Source organism: Rattus norvegicus, chromosome 1 (genome assembly GCF_036323735.1).
Source record: "Rattus norvegicus strain BN/NHsdMcwi chromosome 1, GRCr8, whole genome shotgun sequence".
Lineage (NCBI taxonomy): Eukaryota > Metazoa > Chordata > Mammalia > Rodentia > Muridae > Rattus > Rattus norvegicus.
In genome coordinates this window covers 89,467,153-89,490,170 of record NC_086019.1, presented here as the reverse complement: position 1 = coordinate 89,490,170, position 23,018 = coordinate 89,467,153, and the positions used below count along the sequence as shown (strand labels likewise).

General features: G+C 52.4%; 1 protein-coding gene across 3 annotated transcripts; it reads left to right on the top strand.

Moving 5' to 3' along the window:
• The first annotated feature begins 1,680 nt into the window (after positions 1-1,680).
• Cd177 (CD177 molecule) lies at positions 1,681-22,245 on the top strand. Of its 3 annotated transcripts, none has more exons than NM_001401811.1 (21): positions 1,728-1,813; positions 1,908-2,048; positions 2,266-2,451; positions 3,263-3,382; positions 3,610-3,729; positions 4,911-5,051; positions 5,270-5,455; positions 7,091-7,207; positions 7,420-7,539; positions 9,282-9,422; positions 9,657-9,845; positions 10,943-11,065; positions 11,214-11,345; positions 11,903-12,043; positions 12,156-12,341; positions 13,678-13,797; positions 13,946-14,065; positions 19,820-19,960; positions 20,798-20,983; positions 21,082-21,216; positions 21,751-22,245. In NM_001401811.1, exons 1-21 carry the CDS (start codon positions 1,762-1,764, stop codon positions 21,987-21,989), a joined length of 3,036 nt encoding a protein of 1,011 aa, NP_001388740.1. In that variant the 5' UTR covers positions 1,728-1,761; the 3' UTR covers positions 21,990-22,245. The 3 variants fall into 3 exon arrangements, 2 of the variants coding, with proteins under 2 accessions (NP_001388740.1, NP_001388739.1); NM_001401810.1 differs by having other exon boundaries at positions 7,064-7,207; XR_010056102.1 differs by lacking the exon at positions 21,751-22,245 and having other exon boundaries at positions 1,681-1,813; positions 19,820-19,908.
• Positions 22,246-23,018: the final 773 nt, after the last annotated feature.

Sequence of the window (23,018 nt, the reverse complement as noted above, 5' to 3'; positions counted from 1 at the left end):
AGGTATGCAGCCACGGCAGGGATGGGGGTCATCCACCTCCTATGCTCCTGCCTGTGACCTCTGCTGCTCTCTCAGGAAGCCTAATAAAAGCTAAATGGAGCCATTGGTTCCTGAGGTGAACTTGGTGGCTATGTACCTTGGATTAACATTGGGACCTTTGCAGGACAGGTAGATATTAGGTTTCCTCCCCAATGAAATGAATTTTGAAAAAGAAGGAGGAGGAGGACCAGGAGGAGGAGAAGGGACTGGGGATATGGCACAATGGATAAAGTGCTTCTCTGGTCCACAGGAAGCCCTGGGTTCCGGGCCCAGCATTGCATAAACCCAGTGTTGCCAGTGAATGTATATTAACTCTCAAACCAGGTTACCATGTCTGTCATGGTAATGTCAGACATTGTTGTTTCTCTAGAAAAAGACAAGAAACAAACAAGCAAACAAAAAAAAAAAAAACGCTAAAAGAAACAAAAGAATACTAAAAGAAACTAAAAGAAACAAAGAAACTGGTTTTCGAGCACACCTCTTTTTTAAGTCCTTTTGAGACAAGGACATTTCTCATTGTCAAGAAGTATCCTTTTTTTGTTTATTTTCATTTTGTGTAACAGTGCCCGGGGCTGGAGTTATAGGGATTGTGAGTCTCTATTTGGGTTCTGGGTACTGAGGTTTCGGCACAGGCAGCCAGTGCTCTTCACTGCTGAGCCTTAATCTCTCCGGCTCCCCACCCCCAAGAAATGCGTTACTTCTCCATAAGTAATCACCCACAACTACTCCCTCATTCACTTCCTTCCCAGATGGGAAGGGAGTAAAGACTCCAGGACATACATTGTTCTGTGAGGAGAACAACCTGGGAGGTGGGGAAGAAAGTGAAAAGCAACATAGAAAGATCAGGAAAGGCAAAGGAAAATAGATCGACGGTGGGAGGCAGGGGTGAGGCCAGGAAGGGCCGAGGTACACTTCACAATATCCTCAGAGATGGTTGAGACATTTCTCCACCTGGCTAAAAGGTAGCTGAGTAGCTCTGAGATGAAGAAACAGGAAGGATTCTTGTCGTCCTTGGAAACAGGTGCCCCGGGGTTGGGGATTTAGCTCAGTGGTAGAGCGCTTGCCTAGCAAGCACAAGGCCCTGGGTTCGGTCCCCAGCTCCGAAAAAAAGAAAAAAGAAAAAAAAAAAAAAAAAAAGGAAACAGGTGCCCCGCAGGAAGCTAGAAAGGAAAGAGCCATTGGGTTCCCAGGATCAGAATATCCCCAGTTCTTACTGTGGATGGAGCTGGGTCTGAGGAAGAGAGGTTGGAGCTTGGAGCTACGGGTCTGAAGGAGGAGGGCCGGAGTCTGTACTCCTAAGTTTGAGGGATGGTATTTGGGGCCTGAATCCCTAGGGCTGAGAGAAAGAGGGTTGGGGCCTAGGCTCCTAGCTCTGAGAGAAAGTGTTGGGGTCTGAACCCCTGAGTTAGTAGCAAGAAGGCTGAGACCAGAGCCTTCAAGCCTGAGGGGAGAGAGGCCAGGAGTCTAACCCCTGGTTCTAGGGAATGAAGGCTGGAGTCTGGACTCCTGTGTCAGAGGGACAATGCCACTGGGTGTGTACTTTTCAGTCCTATCCAAACAGCCGAGTCTTTCATGCAGTAGATTAAGGGTGGGGCTCCCACCTGGCACATATTGCAAGGTTCCCCCCCATTTCCTGGGCTGTCTTGAGTAATACTGGGTATAAAAGGGTTGTATTTCCTACTTAAAGTGCACTGGAGAAATTTCCAGCCACAGACCAGAGTCATGAATCCTATGCCAGTGCTGACCCTCCTGGGGGTCAGCACCTTGCTACCCTGTGCGTAAGAAACCCAGCCCAGGAAGGGTGTGTGTGTGTTCCAGGACGTGGCATAAGATAACCAGCTGAAATGGAGCTGTTATTCCCATCCCAGGTGTCCCAGCTCTGATCTGCCAGAGAGGCAGAATACAGACCGTGAGGAACGAGTCAGAGCTGCCCCTCGAGTGGGGGACGGGTGAGAAAGCTTGCGAGGTCGGCGAGGGTTGCCAAGATGTGGTGATGCTCCTACACAATGGTAAGAACAAATCTCTCTGCAAAGACCTGCTCCACTGTCCTCAGGCCGCCTGCATCTGTGGGAGGAACTCGTACCCGCAGGAGCAGCCATCCATGCCCAGTCCTCTCTTCTCTAGCGTCCCACCTACGTCAGGGTGCCCAACCTCGCTCCAGGACCCTAACACCCTAATCCCCACCTCTACCTGCCTTCCCTTCCCCACCTTCCCTTCTCCGTCCAGGACCCCTGATCAACTTGGTGATCATCAAGGGCTGCATAAAGGCTGAGGACCAAGAGCCTCGGGTTACCTGGCTCAGTACAGGCCCTGGGCTCTCTGTCGTCTCCTACACACATGTGTGTCGCCATGGTGACCTCTGTAACAATGCATCCAGCACCAGGATCCTTGAGGACCTATCCACACCCACAGGTGCCTGGAGAGGAAGAGTGGCGGGAGGGGAGGGGAGGAGAAGAAGGGGGGAGGGGCTGTTATTCTTTTTATCAGTTCTCACACAGGGCTTTCTTTGCTTCCTTTTCTGAAGGGGCATTGCCCTCCAACTTTGTTGATTGGGTGGATGGATGTTGTATGAGGATGTGGTTGTATCCATGTTTCTGTGTGTGCAGGTGCATGGGTGGGGGGGAGTGCGATGGTTAGGAGCCAGAGTCCTCAGTTAATGTCTTTGAAACAAGGTTTCCAAATGGAACCTGGAGCTCACTCACAGATTAGGTGAGGCTGGCTGACCAGCAACAATCAGGAGTCCACTTGCCCATTAAGTATGAGGATTGTCAGTGGGGGAATGTACCTACTTTCATACATGGGTGCTGGAAACCTCAGCCCTGGCCTGGAACTTTCCCTGCCTTTGCTCTTGTTGGTGTGCTGGAAGGATTGCCTGAATCAATGCTTATTTTCTTTCACTGTTAGGCAGAAGTTGTGGGTGAAACTACGGCTTCATTTTAGGGCACCCTCTTTTCCATGGGTCTGTGCCTATCTCAGAAACCCTTTCTCCATACCTTTCTCGGTCCCAGCAGCATTCTGACCTCAGCCCCAGAGTCTCTGCTGATATTCCCAGGACCTCTGTCCTTGAACCCTCCCCACTAGATCACAGCCTGGTTTCCCTGCAGCCAGACCAGTATGAGGGGAGCCTCAGGAGGGGCACGTTGAGAAAACTGAGTGGGGAGGAGGCATCTGAACGAAACCAGGTCTTCCTGCTGCCCCTCACTGACTCATCTGTCACCTCCAGTCCCAGGGTCCCTGCGCTGCCCGCTCTGCCTTTCTAACAATGACTGTGAGAATGCACCAGAACAGGTCTGCCCTGTAGGAAGCATATACTGCTACAATGGAGTCCTCAGGCTCAGGGGAGGTAAGCTTGGATAAGGGCACCCTGGGAGAATGGACTGGGCATATAAGGTTGATATATGAGTATCTTGGAGAACAAAGGTACTCCAAGGTACCCTTGAGGTTGGGTGTGGAACCTACAAGAAAGTAGGGCTTGCCTCCTGCAGCTAGGTTTGCCTGAGATTTGGATGGTTCTATGTCAGTTCTCTCTCTCCCTCCATCTCTTCTTCTCTTCCTCTCTCCCTTTCCCAGAAGGCATCAGGACCAATCTCAAGGTCCAGGGCTGCATGGCCCAGCCAGGCTGCAACCTGCTCAATGGCACCACAGCAGTTGGGACCTTGGATATGAGTGAAAACTGTGGTCTTCAGTTAGGTGAGTCAGAAACCAAGGCTGATCTTCAGGACAAGACGACCCTTGTAAACCATTGAGCACTTAAAGCCACTGACTGAGGCCGGCCATTCCCACAACATTCACATCCTTCATCACTCACTGTAAGAGAGAGGGGGAGGGGACTGGCTCTTTGGGGTGACTGGAGGGCTGGAGTCTGTGTCTGCAAGAGATGCACGGCTGAAAGAGAGAAGAAAGGGGATGTGGTCACAGTCAGAACTTAACGACAGGGTTAAAGCAGCAGCATCTCAGCAAACATCGAGCCCAAATCTGGGATCTCTAAATCTGGGCCAGGAGGAGAAAGGCTAAGGAAGAAAGGAATTGCTTCTGTAATAGTTCGCAGCACTCAGTTCAGAACCAGCTGCTGGCGTTTTTGGGAGGGTGACAAGTTACTTCACAGCACGGACTAGGGAGGCCCAGGTCTCCTGGAAGTCTTTTGCTTTAACGGACATGGGAGGCACACACGTGGGGCTGTTCATGTGTGGATAGGTGCATGTGTGTGTCTAGATGTTCATGTGTACATATGTGTGGAGGTCAGAGGACAACCTCAGATATCATTCTCAGGAACACCACCTACCTCCTTTGAGGTGTGGTCTCTCGAGGGCCTGGGACTTGCCAATTAGCCTAGACTTGCTGGTCAGTGAGCCCCAAGAATCTACCTGTGTTTGTGTCCCCAGCATCAGTGAGGATTACCGGCTTTTTGAGAAGTTTTTTTTTTTTGTTTTTTTTTTTTTGTTTTTTTTATGTTTGTTTTTATGTGTGAAGGTTCCCAGAGAGGCCAGGAAAGAAGGCTCTGGAGCAGGTGCTATAGGTGGTCGTGAGCTCTCTGTCATTTGTTGCTCCGACCGGAACTCAGGTCCTCTTGCAGAGGAACCACCTGTCCAGCCCCACACACTCAGCTTTCCCATGAGTGCTGGAGATCCAGACTCCACCCCTTATGCTTGCATAGCATGCACCTTCCCAACGGAACCACATCCTCCCAGCCTGGCATCAATCTTTACCCAACTAGATGGAAAACTAAAGGGACAGGCTGGATGCCACGAACACCAAGGAGTCCTGCTTCGGGTAGCATCAGAGATGGTCCACCATCTTGTCCCACCAGGAAGGAAGTTCCCGGGACCTGGAGCCGGGGAAGCCCCTAAGGTGGATTTGATGTCTCTCTCCAGGTCCGCAGGCTCTGGACTGCAACAGTGCGAGTTTGGACATTGTGAAGGACGTATCTGATCTGCACCTGAGCTGGACGACTGGCTGGAAAACCTGCGAGGCTGACGAGGGGTGTTACGAAACAGTCATGCTAATACAGAATGGTGAGAAGGAACTCCACTCTTCTCACGAGGCCCTCTCCAAACGTCCTGGGATGGACTCCATAACTCACCCCCAAGGCACTGGTATCTAGGACCCCGTCATGAGCTGGTGCATCCTCTCCTGTGCCTGTCGGCTCCTCACCAACATGGAAAGCACCGCCCACTAGGATGTGGGAGGTCAAGGGAGGTCTGTATTCCCATCAGCCTTCCTCTCTTGCCAGGACAAGAAATTCATATGGCTCTCACTAAGGGATGTACTAGCAGTGTAAACAGAGAGGCTCAACTCACCAGGCATAGAACAGGTCCGGGAATCTCCATCGTCTCCTACGTCCATGTATGTCGCAACGGGGACTTCTGTAATGACCTGTCTTCAACGGAAACTCTCTGGATCCCGCCCCCTGACACAGGTACCAGGGGAGGCAAATCCCTGGAGAAGGGAAGGGGGCTGTCTGGAGGAAAGTAAAAACACAGGGACTATTTATTTTATTGTAATTTTTTACTTTTGGTGGTACTGAAGATACAATTCAGGGCCTTGTAACATCCTAGGTTAATGTCTATCTACCACTGAGCCACGCCCCCAGCCCCTCACTGGGGGATTCTAGGCAGGGGCTCTACCACTGAGCCACACACCCCCAGTCCCTCACTGGGGGATTCTAGGCAGGGGCTCTACCACTGAGCCACGCCCCCAGCCCCTCACTGGGGGATTCTAGGCAGGGGCTCTACCACTGAGCCACACTCCCAACCCCCCCTGGGGGATTCTAGGCAGGGGCTCTACTACTGAGCCACACCCCCAGCCCCTCCCTGGGGGATTCTAGGCAGGGGCTCTACCACTGAGCCACGCCTCCAACCCCTCACTGGGAGATTCTAGGCAAACACCACCAAGTAACATCCCCACCCTTGGGACTGTTTAAAGTCACCACTACCAACACCATGACCTGGCATCTGTTAGCTCCCTCCACCTTGACTTTGAAGAGCTTGCACATCCTTCAGGTCCTTCTCTGGTCCCTCACTGCATCTCTTCTGTGGTTCCTTCCTCTATGTTCCTATCACTGTGCTGGTCTTGTCTCCATGCCCTTCATCAATGCCCCTGGTCTCTTTTCCCAACATTTCTGGAACAGGAAACTGGGTAGGTTTCCTGATGCTGCGCCATCTTAGAGAGGCCGTGCTCCCACCCTGCTCTTTCTGCTTTCTCCAAGGCTGATTTAGACTCCTGATGCCACATTTAGTGTGTTTTGCATTTCTTCTTCCTGTTGAATATTAGTCTAGAACATTCCCTACTCCTCGTTGCTTGGTATTAGAAATAGATCAAGACAATGCTTTACATCTCTCTATTCTGAAGTAGTTTAAGAACAGGAGAGCTCTCTTTCCCTTAGTTATTTAATTGGGAATCAATGGGGAGTTAGGGGTGTGTATGTGTAGAGATGGCTCAGCAGTTAAGAAAGGACCAAAATTCAGTTCCCAGCACACACCTTGGGTGGCTTACAACTTCTTATAACTCTAGTCCCAAAGAACATGAAGTGTGGGTGCCTACGCATACATGCAAACTCGCTCTCTGCCCACACACAAATACACATAGCTGAAGAGGATACAAATCAGTCTTGCTTTTAAAAGAAGTTGGTCGTAAGGCTAGTGGTCCCTTTGGGACACCCCCGTTCTTCCTTGTCTAGGTTCCCACCTCTGTGCAGCCTCAAAAGTCTCTGCCCAGAACCTCACCTGGGAAAATAGTGCTCTGGTGCTCCCTGCCCTCTCTCTACCTTTGCTCCCCTACTAGATTGCAGCTCAAATTCCCTGCATCTAGGCCTACACAGAGAGACTGAGGCATACTGGGGGGGATGAGTTGGGGGTTCTCTGAACCAAATTCAGAAACCTCCCACTGCCCCTCCCACTGCCCCTCCCACTACACCTCTCTGCCCCTCCCTCTGCTTCTCCTGCTGCCCCTCCCACTACCCCTCTCTGCCCCTCCCACTACCCCTCTCTGCCCCTCCCTCTGCCCCCTCCCTCTGCCCCTCCCACAGCCCCCTCACTGCTTCTACTGCTTCCAGTCCCAGGGACTCTGCGCTGCCCACACTGCCTTTCAACGCGTGACTGTGAGAATGCACCGGAGCAGGTCTGTCCTGAAGGCACACACTGCTACAATGGAGTCCTCAGGCTCCGGGGAGGTAAGCTCGGACATGGCGACCCTGGAGGTGTGTGGATGAAGAAAAGTGGAAGTTGAGATCTGGTGTCTGGGAAGTGAGGGTAAACTGAGGCAGGGCATAAACCGGAGTAGGAGTAGGAGTAGGTACAGCCTCCTGCGGCAGGGCTAGCTTCTGAGGAGTGCATGACTTCTTACATGAGTGTCTTCGTCTCTCCCCATCTCCTCCTTTCCCAGGGGCCATTGCCACAAATTTGAGAGTGCAGGGCTGCACTTCACAGCCAGGCTGTGGACTGCTCAATGGCACCAAGACAATTGGACCTATAGGTGTGCGTGAGGACTGCGGTCCCCAGTCAGGTGAGTTTCGCACAGGAAAGCGAGGCAATCTCTGGCACCACTGCCTGAGTCAAGATGATCCTATGGTGTGTGGGACACCCCAAACAATCAATCATGCCTAGCCAATCGAGACATTTAAAGGGGTGATACCCACTCAGATGTGTGCAAGCAAGTGAGGAGATTCTCCAGGGAGGCTATGGCAGCAACATTGAAAAGTGTCTGAGTAAAGGAGGGAGAGACAGACAGAAAGAGAGAGGGCGTTGGGGGAGGGGGGAGAACCAGGAGACAAAAGCCTTGTCAGGGGCTTTAACTCTGATACAAGTGGGCTGTGCTCGTGGAGCGATAGGGTCAGTAGGAAAGTGCCAGGTACACCATCTTGAGTGCTTGATTGTCCTGATCCTATACACGGGACCCAGCATCACCTTGGGTCTCACGATTCCTTTCAACTACCTCCAGTCTCTCCATCACCGTCTCCCATCCTCAGCTATAGTATCCAGCAGCCTTGCTCCATAGGAAAGAAAACCAGGGAATAGAATCAGGGGACTAAGCTGTGACAGAGTGCAAGAGTTAAGTAGGGGCTACTTGGGCATTCACAGACAGCCACAGTGGTACTCTCTTGGCAGACTGAGGTGGCCTTTGAGGTTCTTCGAAGGGTTGCAAGGGAAGGGAAGCTATCATGGGGATGGAAAATGGATTAGGAGTAGTAGCTTCCCTAGGTGCATGGTCTTATCTGGCCCCGACTCAATTTCCTAATATGTCTGTGTCATCTGAACCCTCAGAGCGTCAGGGAGAGTGTGTAAAGGGAAATGGGGAGATGGCTCAGTGGGGAAAGTAGTTGCCACACACCATGAAGCTCAGGGTTTGAAGCTCCAGCATCATTTGAAACTGAGCATAGCAACACACACCCAGAACCCTAGCACTGAAGCTGGGAGCAGGTAGAGCACACTGGCTAGCCAGTCCATGAACTCTGGGTTCAGGGAGTCTCCATTTCAAAAGATAAGGTGGAAGATACCCAGCATCAACCTCTGGCCTCTACATGCACACACACACACACACACACACACACACACACACACGCACACACACACACATGAATGCTTACATAACTGCACACCCACACCTGCACATCTGCACCTGCACACACACACATCTGCACACACCTGCACACACACACCTGCACACACATATACATCTGCTCACACCTGCACACTCACACCTGCACACCCACACCCACATCTTCATACACACACACACATATGAATGCTCACATACCTGCACACCCACACCTGCACACCCACACCTGCACACACACAGGCATGCACACACACATATACATGCACACACACAAATTGTAAAGGGTTTCTCAAATGTTCCTGTTTTATTTATATTTTTAGTACATTTACTTATTTGCTTCTGTGGAGTGAGTTCTGGGGATCGAACTCACATGGGCAAGCTTGTCCATATGTATCATAAACCCTTGCGCCATGTCGGCCTTGTTTGAGTTTTCTTTTCTTTCTTTCTTTCTTTCTTTCTTTCTTTCTTTTTTTTTTTTCTTTTTTTCGGAGCTGGGGACCGGACCTAGGGCCTTGCGCTTACTAGGCAAGCGCTGCCTTGTTTGAGTTTTAACCTGTTTGCCCACGTCATCGTCAGCTGAGTTGAGCTGGGTGTCACTGCTTCACGTAGCACAGAGGTGGCTTGGGGGGGCTAGCAGTTGGGAATCAAGCTGAAAGACCTCTGTTATAGGTTTGTTCCTCCTATCCCAGGCGCTCAGGCACTAGAATGCCGGAGTGGGTGGGCAGAAGGCCTAAGGAAAGTGTCCTCACTGCCCCTGGACTGGACAACCGCCTGGGAGACTTGTAAAATCGGCGAAGGGTGCCAGGAAACTGCCTTGCTCATACAGAATGGTGAGAAAAGAGCCTCAGTGTGAGACTCGATCCTTCTGGCCCAGGCCCCGCCCACCGCCCCGCCCACCTCCCGGCCCAGTTCTGCCTGGAATTCCTGAAGCCAAGACTCAGGGTCCTTCCCGCGCCCAGGTGCCACCCACCACCTCACCACCAGCAGCCTGCCCCAGTCCCTGAGGCACAACATCCCACCAGGCACCTCATCCCCACCCTTGCGGCCTCTCTCTCTCCTTCCAGGACCTCTTGTGAACCTGGTGCTCATCAAAGGCTGCACAGCAGAAGAAGACCACAAGCCCCAAATCACTCGGCATAGGCTGAGTCCCAGCCTATCCATCGTGTCTTATAGCCATGTGTGCCGCCACTGGGACTTCTGCAATGACCTGTCCTCCACCCACCCTCTCTGGCTCCCACCACCACCTGTCGAAGGTGCTAGAGGGAGGTGGGGCCACATGAGTGGGAGAAGGGGTGGCAGAAAGAAGGACTGAGCTGTAGTTCTGAAGAGAGCACAAAGGGCTGGTTCATTTACAGGCTGTCCCTTGCTGGCTCAAAGGCTCTGTCCCACCGTGGACTTCCTGTTCCTCACAGACTCCCTCCCTCCCATCTGTTTTTTTCTCTTCCATTTGCCCTGTAATCTACATGTCTAAACTCCCTAGCCCAATTGTCTCATAGTCACAGAACAGTGATCTGTGTGTGTGTGTGTGTGTGTGTGTGTGTGTGTGTGTGTGTGTGTGTTTGCATAAGCATACAAGTGCATGCAGGCAGTTGGGTAGAAGCCAAAGGACAACTTCAGGTGACATTCCTCAGAAAACATACACATTATTTTTTGAGACAGGGTCTTTCATTGGCCCTGAACTCACTGATGAGGGTAGACTGGCTGGCCAGTGAGTCCCAGGGACCAACCTATCTCTCCTTCCCCAGCTCTGGCATTATGAGAGTAGGCCTTTGAAGGGGTGAGGTTGGAGCTCTATAGCAAGCACTTTGCCCACAGAACCTCTTCCCAGCCCATGGGGTGGCTTTTCTGAGGCAAAATCACCTCAGACTCTGGCCATAGCCTGACCCTGCTCATCCTGAATAGCCCTTTTCTCTGTGCTGGGATTGCTCAAGAATATCTCTTTTGGATTTGTCTTCTCACTAGAGGCTACTGGCCTCTAACATCCCACTGTTTTTACCTGATATTTGTTAAGCAGAGTACAAGGAATACTTCTCTAGAATATTGGCACCTTGTCCTCCTTGACCACTTAATAGATTTTGAAGTCACTGGTACCTTCCAGGATGCCCCCTCTTGTCCTTGGCCAAGTCCATATCTCTATCCAGTCACACAGAAAAGAAACTGCTGGTGGGCAGACTTTGGCCCTCGGCCCTGAGAGCTCAACAGGTCTTTTTTGCCTTTGGGCATGGTGCCCACTTAAGACACAGTATTCTTGTCCTTGAGCCCTCATGAGATCCAGATAGCACTAAGTAACTTCACTCTTAGGACCACCAAGGCCCTCCCACAGTCCCTCACTGTATCTGTCATCTCCCAGGCCTGGGGAATGTGAGCTGCCCATTCTGCCTTTCTAAAGATGGCTGTCCTCAGAACGGACCCAAGCAGGTCTGCCCTGTAGACAGTTCACACTGCTACAGTGGAGTCCTCAGCCTCAGGGGAGGTAAGTGTGGACACAGGGACCCTGGGGGACGGAACACGGTGAGCCTCAAGGAGTGTAGAGCCAGCCGCCCAGAGCTGGGCTAGCCTCTGAGGCTCGCAGAGTCTCTGTACATGAGCATCTCTGTCTCTCCCTTCTCCTCCTATCCTAGGAGGGTTCATCTCTGATCTGAAGGTACAGGGATGCACGTCCCAGTCCCAGTCCCAGTCAGACTGCAACCTGCTCAACGGCATCCAGACAATCGGACCCATAAAACTACATGAGAGCTGTGGTTTTCATTTAGGTGAGTTGGGTTTCTGCCTTCTCTTTGACAAATTCCCATTCTCTCTTCTGTCTTCAGCCATCCCCACCCACAGGACTGTGAGACCCCAGAAATGAAAATCAGAGAGATCCAAGGGTCCTTTAGGGACATGCAGAAGGCAAGGGCTACGTGGGGACTCTAGAGCGCCCCCACGATGCACTCAAGTGCATTGCCAGTTGTGCACAGGGCAGGGCAGAGTACCGTGGCCAGCCCGGGTAATGGCAGACACCAAGAGAATCTGCAACAGGAGTCAAGGCAGGGAAGGAAGATCCAGTAGGAATCCTGGCTCACCAGGTCTTCTCAGACTCTGTCTCCGTTTCCTCTTCTGCCTGTGTCTCTCTAACTTTACATCTTCAGTTCGTCTCTGCCGGCTCATTGTTTCCACAGCTAGAACCTGAGACTCAAGGGCATGGGCCGGGTGTGTCCAGCACCAAGGCTTCCTGCCTTGAGGAGCAGGAGAGAAGGTTCTGGAAGAGTGCACGTGCTGCTGCCTGTGAATGAAGTCCCATACTGAAAGGGATCTGCTCTCTTCTTTCTAGCTGCAGAGTCTCTGAAATGCCAGCATGGGACACTGGAGGCAGTGCAGCATATATCGAAACTTCCTCTCCAGTGGACAGCTGAGCAGAAAACCTGTAATGTAGGTGAAGGCTGCCAAGACACGCTGGTGATAATAGAGAACGGTAGGGGCCCCTCTGTGCAGAGACCCACCCTTTGTACTCGGCCCTGCCTCCTTATCCCTACTGGGCAACAGCCCTGGCCTCCAGCCCAGCCTGACCCCTTCTGTCTTTCCAGGAGAGCACGTGAATTTGGTTCTCACAAAGGGCTGCACTGCCGCTGAGGACCACAAGGCCAAAGTCACGGAACACAGGACTGGCCCGGGGCTGGCTGTCATCTCCTACACCCGAGTATGCCGTGAAAAAGACTTATGCAATGACCTGTCTACCACAGTCCCTCTCTGGGCTCCACCTCCGGTGACAGGTGCCTGAAGGCATCAGAAGGAAGCTGGCTTCCAGGGAGGAAGGGAGGCAGGGTTCCAGCTGAACTGTGTAGGAGGGAAGAAATGTATTTACTCTATGCATTTTGCATACATTCCCTTACCGGAGAGCAGCCAGCCAGCTCGCCCCCTCTACTTTACCCTCACATTCTCCACAGTCCTCTTCTCCATGGCTCTTCCTTCTCCATTCCTTTAATTTCCCTGAGATCTGCACTTCCCTGAGACCCACACTAATTCCAAACTCCGCTGGCTGACCGCTTCCTGGATGAATCGGATTTTCTTTCCTTCTTTCTTTCTTTCTTTCTCTCTCTCTCTCTCTCTCTCTCTCTCTCTCTCTCTCTCTCTTCCTTCCTTCCTTCCTTCCTTCCTTTAAAAGATCTTTTTCAGTTGTGTTAGAGTGTGAGTGTTCATGTGTGTGCATGCGTGTGTGCAGACACCTGCAGAGGCCAGGAGAGGACGTTGGATCCCCTGGAGGTGGGGTGAGAGGTTGTTGTGAGCCTCCCGCCATGGTGCTAGGAGTCACACTTGGATCCTCTGCAAGTACGTTATCCATTCTTAAAGCCGTTGAGCCATCTCTCCAGCCCCAGACCATCTCCTCTTTCTCTCCTCACTTATTGTACTTCATTCTGAGTCTAGGTTGCCTGTGTGCACGACTGAGTGTGTACAGCCTTCGTGAGTCTGGTCTGTCCCCCAACACATGGGTCCCAGGGGTTACCCTCAGGCCATCTGGCTTGGTGGCAGGCATGTCACCTGCTAAGCCATCTCTGTGATAGTCTAGGTGGGTTTCTGATGAAGCCCTAGTCTCACACCCTGGCCCAGGCCAAGCCTGCTGTCCTGCCTCTTTTCCCTCTTGCCATATGACTGGGTTTGCTTCACTCACACCTCGTTCAAGAGTGTCGCATTTCTTCTTCCTCCTGGACACTGGGCTGGAACGCTTCACTCTCCCTGACTGCTGTTAAACTGGCAGGCTTCGTGTTTCTGTGTTCTCTGGAGTAACCCTGGGACGTGGGTATTTTCCTCAACTATTTAGCAAAAGCTGTGTATGAAGCCTCCTGTCCTTCCTTGGCCCCTCCTTCCCTGACTTGTCTAAGTCTGTGTCTAGCCTCAGAGATCCCCGCATGCTCTCAACCCAAGGTCTGCAGGCTTCCCTTTCTGCTTGCTTTCTTGCTAACCACAACCCCAGTGCCCTGTAGTTGGCCCTGTGTGAGAGGAGCCTGGAAGGCTCCTTAGAGAGACTCAGGTATGTTGGGGAACTAAGAGGGGTGTCTGATCCGAACCCAGAGCTTCCCACTGTCCTTCACTATGTCTGTTGCTCTCCAGCCCCAGGGAACACACGTTGTCCTCTCTGTTTTACTGCACAAGCCTGCGAGAATGCTCCAGAGCAGTTCTGCCCTGCAGGCAGCACGCACTGCTACAGTGGAGTCCTCAGCCTCAGGGGAGGTAAGCTTGGACATGGGGACCCTGGGGGACAGAACACGGTGAGCCCCAAGGAGTGTGGAGCCAACCTCCCAGAGCTGGGCTAGCCTCTGAGGCTCACAGGGCCTCTGTGTGAGAGCATCTCCGTCTCTCCCCTCTCCTCCTATCCTAGGAGAGATCATCTCCAAACTCAAGGTGCAGGGCTGTATGTCCCAGCCAGGCTGCAACCTGCTCAATGGCACACAGAAAATCGGACCTGTGGATGTGAGTGAGGACTGCAGCCCTCGGTCAAGTGAGTTGCATGTGGGAAAAATTGGGTCACACTTTGCACGGCAGCCTCGAGGCAAAATGATCCTCACGGGGTGTGGGACACCCACAGTTATCAACTGAGGCCAGACCACCCCCGCCATTTGAATGAGCATCACCCGCTCAGCTGTGAACAAGAGAAGGGATGCTCCAAGGAGGCTGGGAGGTGGAGGGCCAAAGAGAGGTGTCCAGTTGAAGGAGAAAGGCAGGGAGTGTGGCTCAAGGCCAGGAGACCAGAGCCCATTGAGGGGAGCTTTAGAAAATGTTATGAACAGCGAACCTGCTCCATCTGACATGTGGGAGGTTGGATGGACGAGGGAGGACAGTTGGGGTGCAACGGGGTCACTTTGCTACTGGCACCTGGCAGGGTTCCTCCGGGACACGAGCATTTATTTCCGATTTCATTTTCACCTACCCCAACCTCTGGTCAGCCCAGATCTCGAAGCCCCCATTCTCTACACCACCTTCATTCATATTCATCCATGAGGCTGCCTGCTCCCTGGGAAAGGAAATCAGAGAAGGAAGAGTCTTGTCTCCTAGTACTTGTGTACCGTTAACTCTTAAAGCCCCACAGACAAAGAGCACACTTGGCAGTTCCTCACGTCCCTAGCTAGAGCAGGAAGCTTAAGCATATGGGCTTTGTATGGACGAGGACCGACTCAATCAGGTGCCCTGGGTGTGCGTGCCGATGTGAGGCCATGCAGGACCCTATGGTCCCCAGAACCCTTGGGTGAATAACACCCCATCCATGCCTAATGGGCCCCCTGGGCCCGGGTGGAGGAGAAGCCTCGGCTTGCTCATTCTGTAACGGTATAGAATATGGGGCCCAGAACAGACAGAGATGGATGCTGGTGTCTGGGAAGTGACTTGCCAGGGACAGGGGAGAGGGCTCTGTGGGTAAGAGAATTTTCTGTGCAAACACGAAGACCTGAACTCAGATCCATAGCCTCCACCTAAAAAGCTGGGTGTGGCTGCATTTGCACCCATAACCTCGGTGCTGTGGGAGGCAGAGACGGGGGATGCAGCAGCTTTCTGGTTGCCACCTATCTCCAGGTCAGTGAGAGACACTGTTTCAGGGGAGAGGATAAGGAGTGTGAGAGAAAAGGACATTTGACATTCTTGTCCAGACTTTGCACATGCATGCACACACAGACATACACGTACACATGCACAGACAGACACATAGACACAGACACACATGTACACATGCACACACAGAGACACACACATACACACGCACAGACAGACACACAGACACAGACACACATGTACACATGCACACACACACATACACATACACATGCAGACAGACGTACACAGACACACACGTACACACACAAAGACAGACACACATGTACACATGCACACACAGAGACACACATACACATGCACAGACACACAGACACAGACAACACATGTACACACACAAAGACACACAAGTATACATGCACACGTACACACAGACAGACACACAGACATAGACACACATGTACACACACACAGAGCACATACACATGCACGCAGACACAGACAGACACACACACATGTACTCACACAGACAGGTAGACAGATACACCCACACGTACACACACACACAGACACAGACACACACAGACACACACACAGACACAGAAGACACACACAGACACAGACACACACACAGACACAGAAGACACACACAGACACAGACACACACACAGACAGAAGACACACACAAACACAGACACACACACAGACACAGAAGACACACACAGACACAGACACACACACAGACAGAAGACACACACAGACACAGACACACACACAGACACAGAAGACACACACAGACACAGACACACACACAGACAGAAGACACACACAAACACAGACACACACACAGACACAGAAGACACACACAGACACAGACACACACACAGACACAGAAGACACACACAGACACAGACACACACACAGACAGAAGACACACACAAACACAGACACACACACAGACACAGAAGACACACACAGACACAGACACACACACAGACAGACAGACACACACACCAAATAAAATAGAAAATATTTATCACCAAGAAACTCTGAGTGCAAAGGCCCTGGCATAGGACAGACAGGCTGCCTGAGAACAAGGACAGAGGGAGCTGGTGGTAGCGAGCTGTGATTTCTAAGTGGAGGTGTGGGGATGAAGGGAGAGCTACTCAAGCAGAGAAATCAGCAAGGCCAGCGTAGGGGCCACACCCTGTGATGGGGCACAGAGCTATGTAGAATCGTGATGCCTGGGACACCCTGGAAGGCCCGGCTTAGGTTGGATCTCTCCCAAGAGTGGAAAGCCATGGAAGGCTGCAAAGACGAGGGAGAGGCAGAGGCTGGGCCACCCTGCTTCCTTCCTATTGATGCAGGTTAATCAGGTCTGGCCATCGTCTCTGGGACTGTGGAACAGACAGTCTACAAGTGTGCTTTATAAACATATCCCAGGGACTGGCGAGATGGCTCAGCAGTTAAGAGCACTTGCTGCTCTTCTAGAGGACCCAGGTTCAATTCCCAGCACCCACCTATGACTGGTGAGTCTATGACTTCAGTTCTAGGGACACAGTGTCCCCCTTCTGGCCTCTACAAGGATCGAACGCATGTGGTTCATAGACGCACACACAGGAAAAACACCATACATATAAGAGTAAATTGTTTTAAAAGAGAAAACACATTCCACATGTAACATGCATACCACATGATGGACACCACAGCCGCAGACATCACACTGTGCTTCAATCCATGCCATACGTCGCATGCCATACATTTGGAGCCTGTGTCCTTTATTTACATGGAAGCACATACTACAGGTCACACACAAAGTAAACACAGATAATACAGAACACCCATCATGCCTGACACACATACCAAGCCACGCCACATATGTCATATATCTGCACACCGCTCGCATCCCCACACAGCATACATATAAACCCCAGGCATGCTGCATGAAGCATACCCGTTATGTTGCAGGTAAGGAATTCTCAGCATTGAGCCAAGCCTTGGAAATGCAATTCGGCCAGTATTTATTGAGAAGCAGCAAGACCCACTGGCAGATGCTAGGGGTGGAGGCTGTCAGGGAGGGAGGGAGCTAGAAGAGGAGCAGTCAGTCTGAGGGAACAGAACAGCTCTCGCAAAAACTCACAAGTTGGACTAGTTGTGACCATTCTGATGCCCACAGAATGCCATTTTGAAGATGACCCAAAGAGTTAGGTCACGGGACACACTGTTAGCCTCTCTGAGGAACTGGGCAGTGGTCAGAGGAACAGAAGGCCAGAACCCAGCAGTTCAAAGCCTCAGATCTACATCAGCGAGAAGGGTAGGCCCCAGCTCCCTTTGGATGTCAAAACTGCACGTTTCCTTGAGCCTCGTTCATCAGGGCGAGGGGGCAGATAGAATGCAATATGATACTGGGGGACAGGATCATGTGCATGTATCTAGAGGTGTGCCATGCGCCTCCCACATTCCCTGTCTGTGCTGGCCTGCCATTGGTCCCCAGACATCTTGCTCAGTTCCTGAGGGAGGCAGTTCTTCATCGACAGTGACACCTTATTGCTCCCTGCCCTCGTCCTCTTCCTCTTGCTGACCCCTGAGCAGATCTCCCACCTGGCACATCCTTCTGTCTTCCATTGGCCCCTGACACCGTATCATACCCCTATCCTTAAGAACCTTGTCTGTGACATCGTAACCAGGAGGTAGAAGAGGGGAATGGGTTCATGACAAAGTAGGGAGGTCAAGACACACAAGGGCCCTGTGGGTCAGTTTAAGTCAGAATTTTACGCCGGGGGATATGGGGACCTACCTGAAGTTTCCACCTTCTCCAGTCTTCTCAGAGTTTCCCAGGGACCAGAGATGATTACCTAATGCTTTAAGAGGACCCGGAGGGCTGCACCAGGTGATAAATAAGATGGGGGACAGTGCTCAGAGAGACTCTCAACAGCTGGGCCAGGGCCCTGACATTTTGCAGCTGGCTGGAGGCATTAGAGGTGGGGACAGTGCTCAGGGTCTGCCGAGACTGCAGAGTAAGTCACGGGGTTTCCTGGGGACTGCGACAAGGGCTTCAGAGAGAGAAAGAATGAGAATGGGGCAAAGCTGGAGCTGGTGCAACTGGGGGGAAGGAGCCAGCTTTGAGCAGGAGGGGGGATGTGGGTGGGGTGGAGCAGAGAGAGTGTGAGTCTGGTTGTAGGAGGAGGGCAGCTCAGAAGTGAGGAAAAGGTCAAACCCCTACTGGGGCCACTGAGAGGGGTAGGGTGCTTGTGGACACCTGTCCCAGCTACAAGAATTTCTGCATGATGGGGCACACGTGATGATCCTTCGAGGTCCCTTAGGGAAGGCCCAAGTTCAGGATCCTCAAACTAGATTGTTTGGTGACCTTGAAGCTAAGGTGACAGCCCAGATTCTGATCAGGTCCAGCTCTGCCGCTTACTGCCTGGGTGGCATTGGGCATGTTCCTCAACACCTCCTGTCTGTTGCCCTCCCTTGACATTGCTGCCACTTGCTGGGGGCTGCGGTTAGGAGATGACACAGTTGAGCCAACAGTGGAGAGAGCAGCTGGCTCTGCAGACCCTGTGCTCCTGAGGCAGAGGCCAGGCTAGACCACATAGCCAGAGCCTGTCTCAGAAACACAAAAAGTGAGGATGCAGGGGGCTCATGTGTGGAGATGCATTTCTGTATCCAGGCATGGAGCAGCACTCAGTGCTCACTAGCTGTTGAGCAGTTTTGTTTGGGATCCAGGACCTTTCTGTTTGTGTTCGTGTTATGCAGGGTGATGGTTCTGTTGGTAAAGGGTCTGCACCCTAGGACTGGGGAAGACAGCTGGTCTTACTGATGCCTGGGTCAGGCCAAGCGAGTGAGTGCTATTAGGCTCTGCTTCTGCCCTTAGGGTTTCAGGCACCATTGAGAGCCAGGCAAAGACAAGCTCTTCTCTGTTGTGCCAAGAGAAACAGTAGCTCTCTTTATTGGGGAGTAACAAGGGCCAACTAAACCTTAGGGGGTGGGTAGGGGTTTGCAGGGAAAGTGTACATTATTGGTGGGGTCTGCATGCTGGGAATGGTTGATTTGCATGAAAAGGGATTCCAGGCACTTAACCCTGTAATTTGGCCACGAGGCTATGAGACTTCTGGGGCATGCAGGCCTGGAACAAGAAAAGGGTGACTCTTACTCCCGTTGCAAGATGAGATTTATTTTCAGGGTTTTGGACATGTCTCAACCTCTTGCCCTAGACCAGCTCCCTTGGTCACATGGCTTACATGTCCCCAAGACCCTGTCTTAAACAGGGAGATGAAGTCTGATAAAGGAAGATTGTGGGCATTGTCCTCTGCGTGCATGTTCCCACGCACACGCTCCCCAAGCACCAACACAGATACACAGAGACATATATGGCTCCGGGCCTCCTCCTCTGCTATTGTAATGAGAACATGAAAGCAGATGGGGAGTAGAGAACGCCTGAAGAGGAGCCATGAGTGGAGAGGCCAGCCTTCCTCGAAGGGCTCTGAGAGGAGGTCCCTGCAGGGGTTTAGGCAGTAACTGGGTGAGGAGGGCTGCAGGCCTGGAGGCTTTGAGTTTTGAGCACCTCCTTAATGCAAGCCAGTGATGTCACAGCCAGGGCGCTGGGAGTATGCTTCAGAATGTGATGGCCTCCCCTAGCCCAGGAACTGCAGGGACAGACATAGTGGGGTCCCTGACTCTCATACACCCTGGATTTTCCTCTCCGCAGATTCTCTGACCTGTCACAGGGGGACCATGTTGAAGATTGGCAATGGCTTTGCTGAGAAAGCTGTCGAGTGGACTCCACTGTCGTCTCAGGTGTGTGAACCTGATGAGATATGTCAGGAGACGCTGCTGCTCATAGATGTAGGTACGTGGGCTGAGCTGGAGGGACACACTTCTGCACTGGGCAAGTCCCAGCCGGGCCCTAGATTCTATGCCCTGTAGTTCCTGCCTAGCACCCTCACACCTGGCTCCTCCCTCACACCTCGTCTTGCTGGGTGGTGATATATGGTCGCCCCATGCCCAGTGACAAGAACAGTGCTGGAATGCAGGATCATTTGAAGGAGTGCTTGGCTGGCAATGTAGTACAGTGGTTGGTACAGTGCCTGTATAAAGCCCTGAATTAGATCTCCAGCCTCAGGTAAAGTGGGAGAGCCTGAGCTGGAACGCTTACATTGAGATCCATGTATAGTGAATTCAAAACCAGGCTGGGCTATCTGAGACTGTCAAAGAGACACAGATCAAGGGAAACAGAGAAAAGAAGGGAGGGAGAGAGGCAGGGAAGGATAGACGGAGGGATGCATGGAAAGGTGGACAGAAGGATGCCTGCTGAGTGCCTGCGTCCTGTTCTGCTGAGCCTGAGTCCTTGTGCAGCTCCACAGGGAGGTGGGAAGGAGAGAGAAGCAGAGCCCAGGGAGCCAAGTGTGGGGTGAAGGGCAGAGTGTAGAGAGAAACCCAGCAGGGGAGAGGAGATTCTGACCAGACTGAGGCTGCAGCGTGGTGCAGGGGCTCAGGGGAGACAGTGAGGAGGGGCCTGGTAACAGGATTTGCAAGGGGCAGAGCAGGGCGAGCCAGTCTTTGGCAGATTCAGAATATGTCCCTGGGGATTGTAGTCCCCCTAAGATTGGGAGGGACCTAAAAGCTGGTCTCCCAGTCCATGCCTTTCTCCCACTCTGATCCTGGCTTTCACTGTCATACCCTGCAGGACAAAAATCAGCCCTCCTGGGGAGCAAAGGCTGCAGCAGTCTTGGAGCACAGAACGATGTTGGTGTCTCCATATTCTCCCGGCCACCTGGGATGGTGGTAGCTTCCTATACCCGGTTCTGTTCCTCCAACCTGTGCAATGCAGCCAGCAGCACCAGCGTCCTTCTAAGCAACCTCCCTCGTCCAGGTATGGGATCCAGCGACATGGAGAGACCCAGACACGTGGGAGGTAAGCCAGTGGACGTAGTTGAGAGCATGCACCTCAACCCTTCTCTCTGTCCTCAGAGGTCCTTCCCCCAGGAAGTGTGAAGTGTCCCGTGTGTGTACAGTTATTCAGATCCTGCTTTCAGACGTCTGACTTTGTCACCTGTCCTCGGGGCGCCACTCACTGTTATAGAGGTGACATCGCGCTAAGAGGAGGTGAGTGCAGATCATTGGACTGTTGGGCCGAAGGGCCTGGACTCCAGGATTTGAGGATGAGAGGGTTGTGCCCTAACTCCCGGGTCTGAGGGAGAAGAGATGAGGCTGTCTCAGATGGAATAGAGCTGGGTCCTGGACCTCTGGATCTGAGGGAGGAGGGCTAAGGCCTGGACCCTTGAGTCTGAGGGAGGAGGCCTGGAGCCTGGACCACTGGGTCTGAGGGAGGAGGCCTGGGGCCTGGACCACTGGGTCTGAGGGAGGAGGGCTAAGGCCTGGACCCTTGAGTCTGAGGGAGGAGGCCTGGAGCCTGGACCACTGGGTCTGAGGGAGGAGGCCTGGGGCCTGGACCACTGGGTCTGAGGGAGGAGGCCTGGGGCCTGGACCACTGGGTCTGAGGGAGGAGGGCAGGGACCTGGAGTCCTGGATGGAGGAAGGAAGGCAGGGGTTAGAGTCATGGTTGGAGGAGTGGCAGTTCCTCTGAGGTCTGGACTCATTGCTGAACTGTGCTGCTCCTGACCTGTCTTCACCCTCCAGGTGGACTGTCTTCCACATTGAGCATTCAGGGGTGCATGGCCTCACCTGTCAAATCATTATTGGGTAACTCCAAAACAATTGGGATCCTCTCGGCAAAGGAGAGCTCTGAGAATGAGCGTGGGGATGAAGATGATGAGAAGCCTCTTCTTGATGGTGCCTCAGCCTCCTCCCCGGCCTCCATGTTAGGGCTCCTGGTTCTTCTCAGCTCTTTGTGTGCTGGAATTTGTCCTCTCCACTGAACCCATTATTGGCCATTCTTACTCCCTCTTGGCCAGCCATACCCAGACCTCCTCTGACTTCATAACCCAAAGACTTGAGACTGGGCACTGGCACTGTCTGTCGGCCTGCACTGTCGGGTGCCCTCATCCCTCACCCACACACCCCTGCCTCCTCATGTTTAGATATGGGAGCCGCTGAACTCACCCTGCTCCAGAGCAGACAACCACACATCAACCACACATGTGGAAAAAAATAAAGTTGCTGTTGTTTCTCAAATGCTGGGTTTCTCTGTGTGAGGGCATGAGCGCAGTCAGTGGGATCCATGAGAGACTTTCTGCCAGGGCGCAGCCTCCTCGTGTTCACCCCACATCTTCTTGCCAACCTGTGGCCTCACAGAGCCCTCCTGGTCTGCAGCAGGAAGTGCTGGGCCTCACTGTGACCTGTGAGGGCAGGAGGCTGTGTCTCTCAGCTTCTTCCTCATCAGCCAGGGCCACAGCAAAGGGCTTTGCTTCACCTGAGCAGTTGAGCAAGAAAGTGTGAATGACTGACACAAAGCCATGCTAATTTTCATGGGATGAAAGATGAGCTGAGAAAAGGCTTGGCACTGTTTCTCAGGGCCATTGCACCATGTGAGTGCTGCCATGGTAGGCTTGAGAAGGTGAAGATCAGAATATAGACACAAACATCCACACACATTCACACACACACACTCACTCACACATTCACACACTCACAGTCACACAAACACTCAGTCACACACACACACACACTCACACACATTCACATGCACTCATACTCACTCACACACTCACACACACATTCACACATTCACTCACACATACACTCACTCACACATTCACACACACTCATTCTCACTCATACACACACTCAAACTCATGCACACTCACTCTCACACTGACAAACATTCACACATTCACACACTCTCACACACTCACTTACACACATTCACACTCACACGCATTCACATACACACACACACACACACACACACACACAGGTCCACTCACCCCGAACAGGAAAGTGTCTCT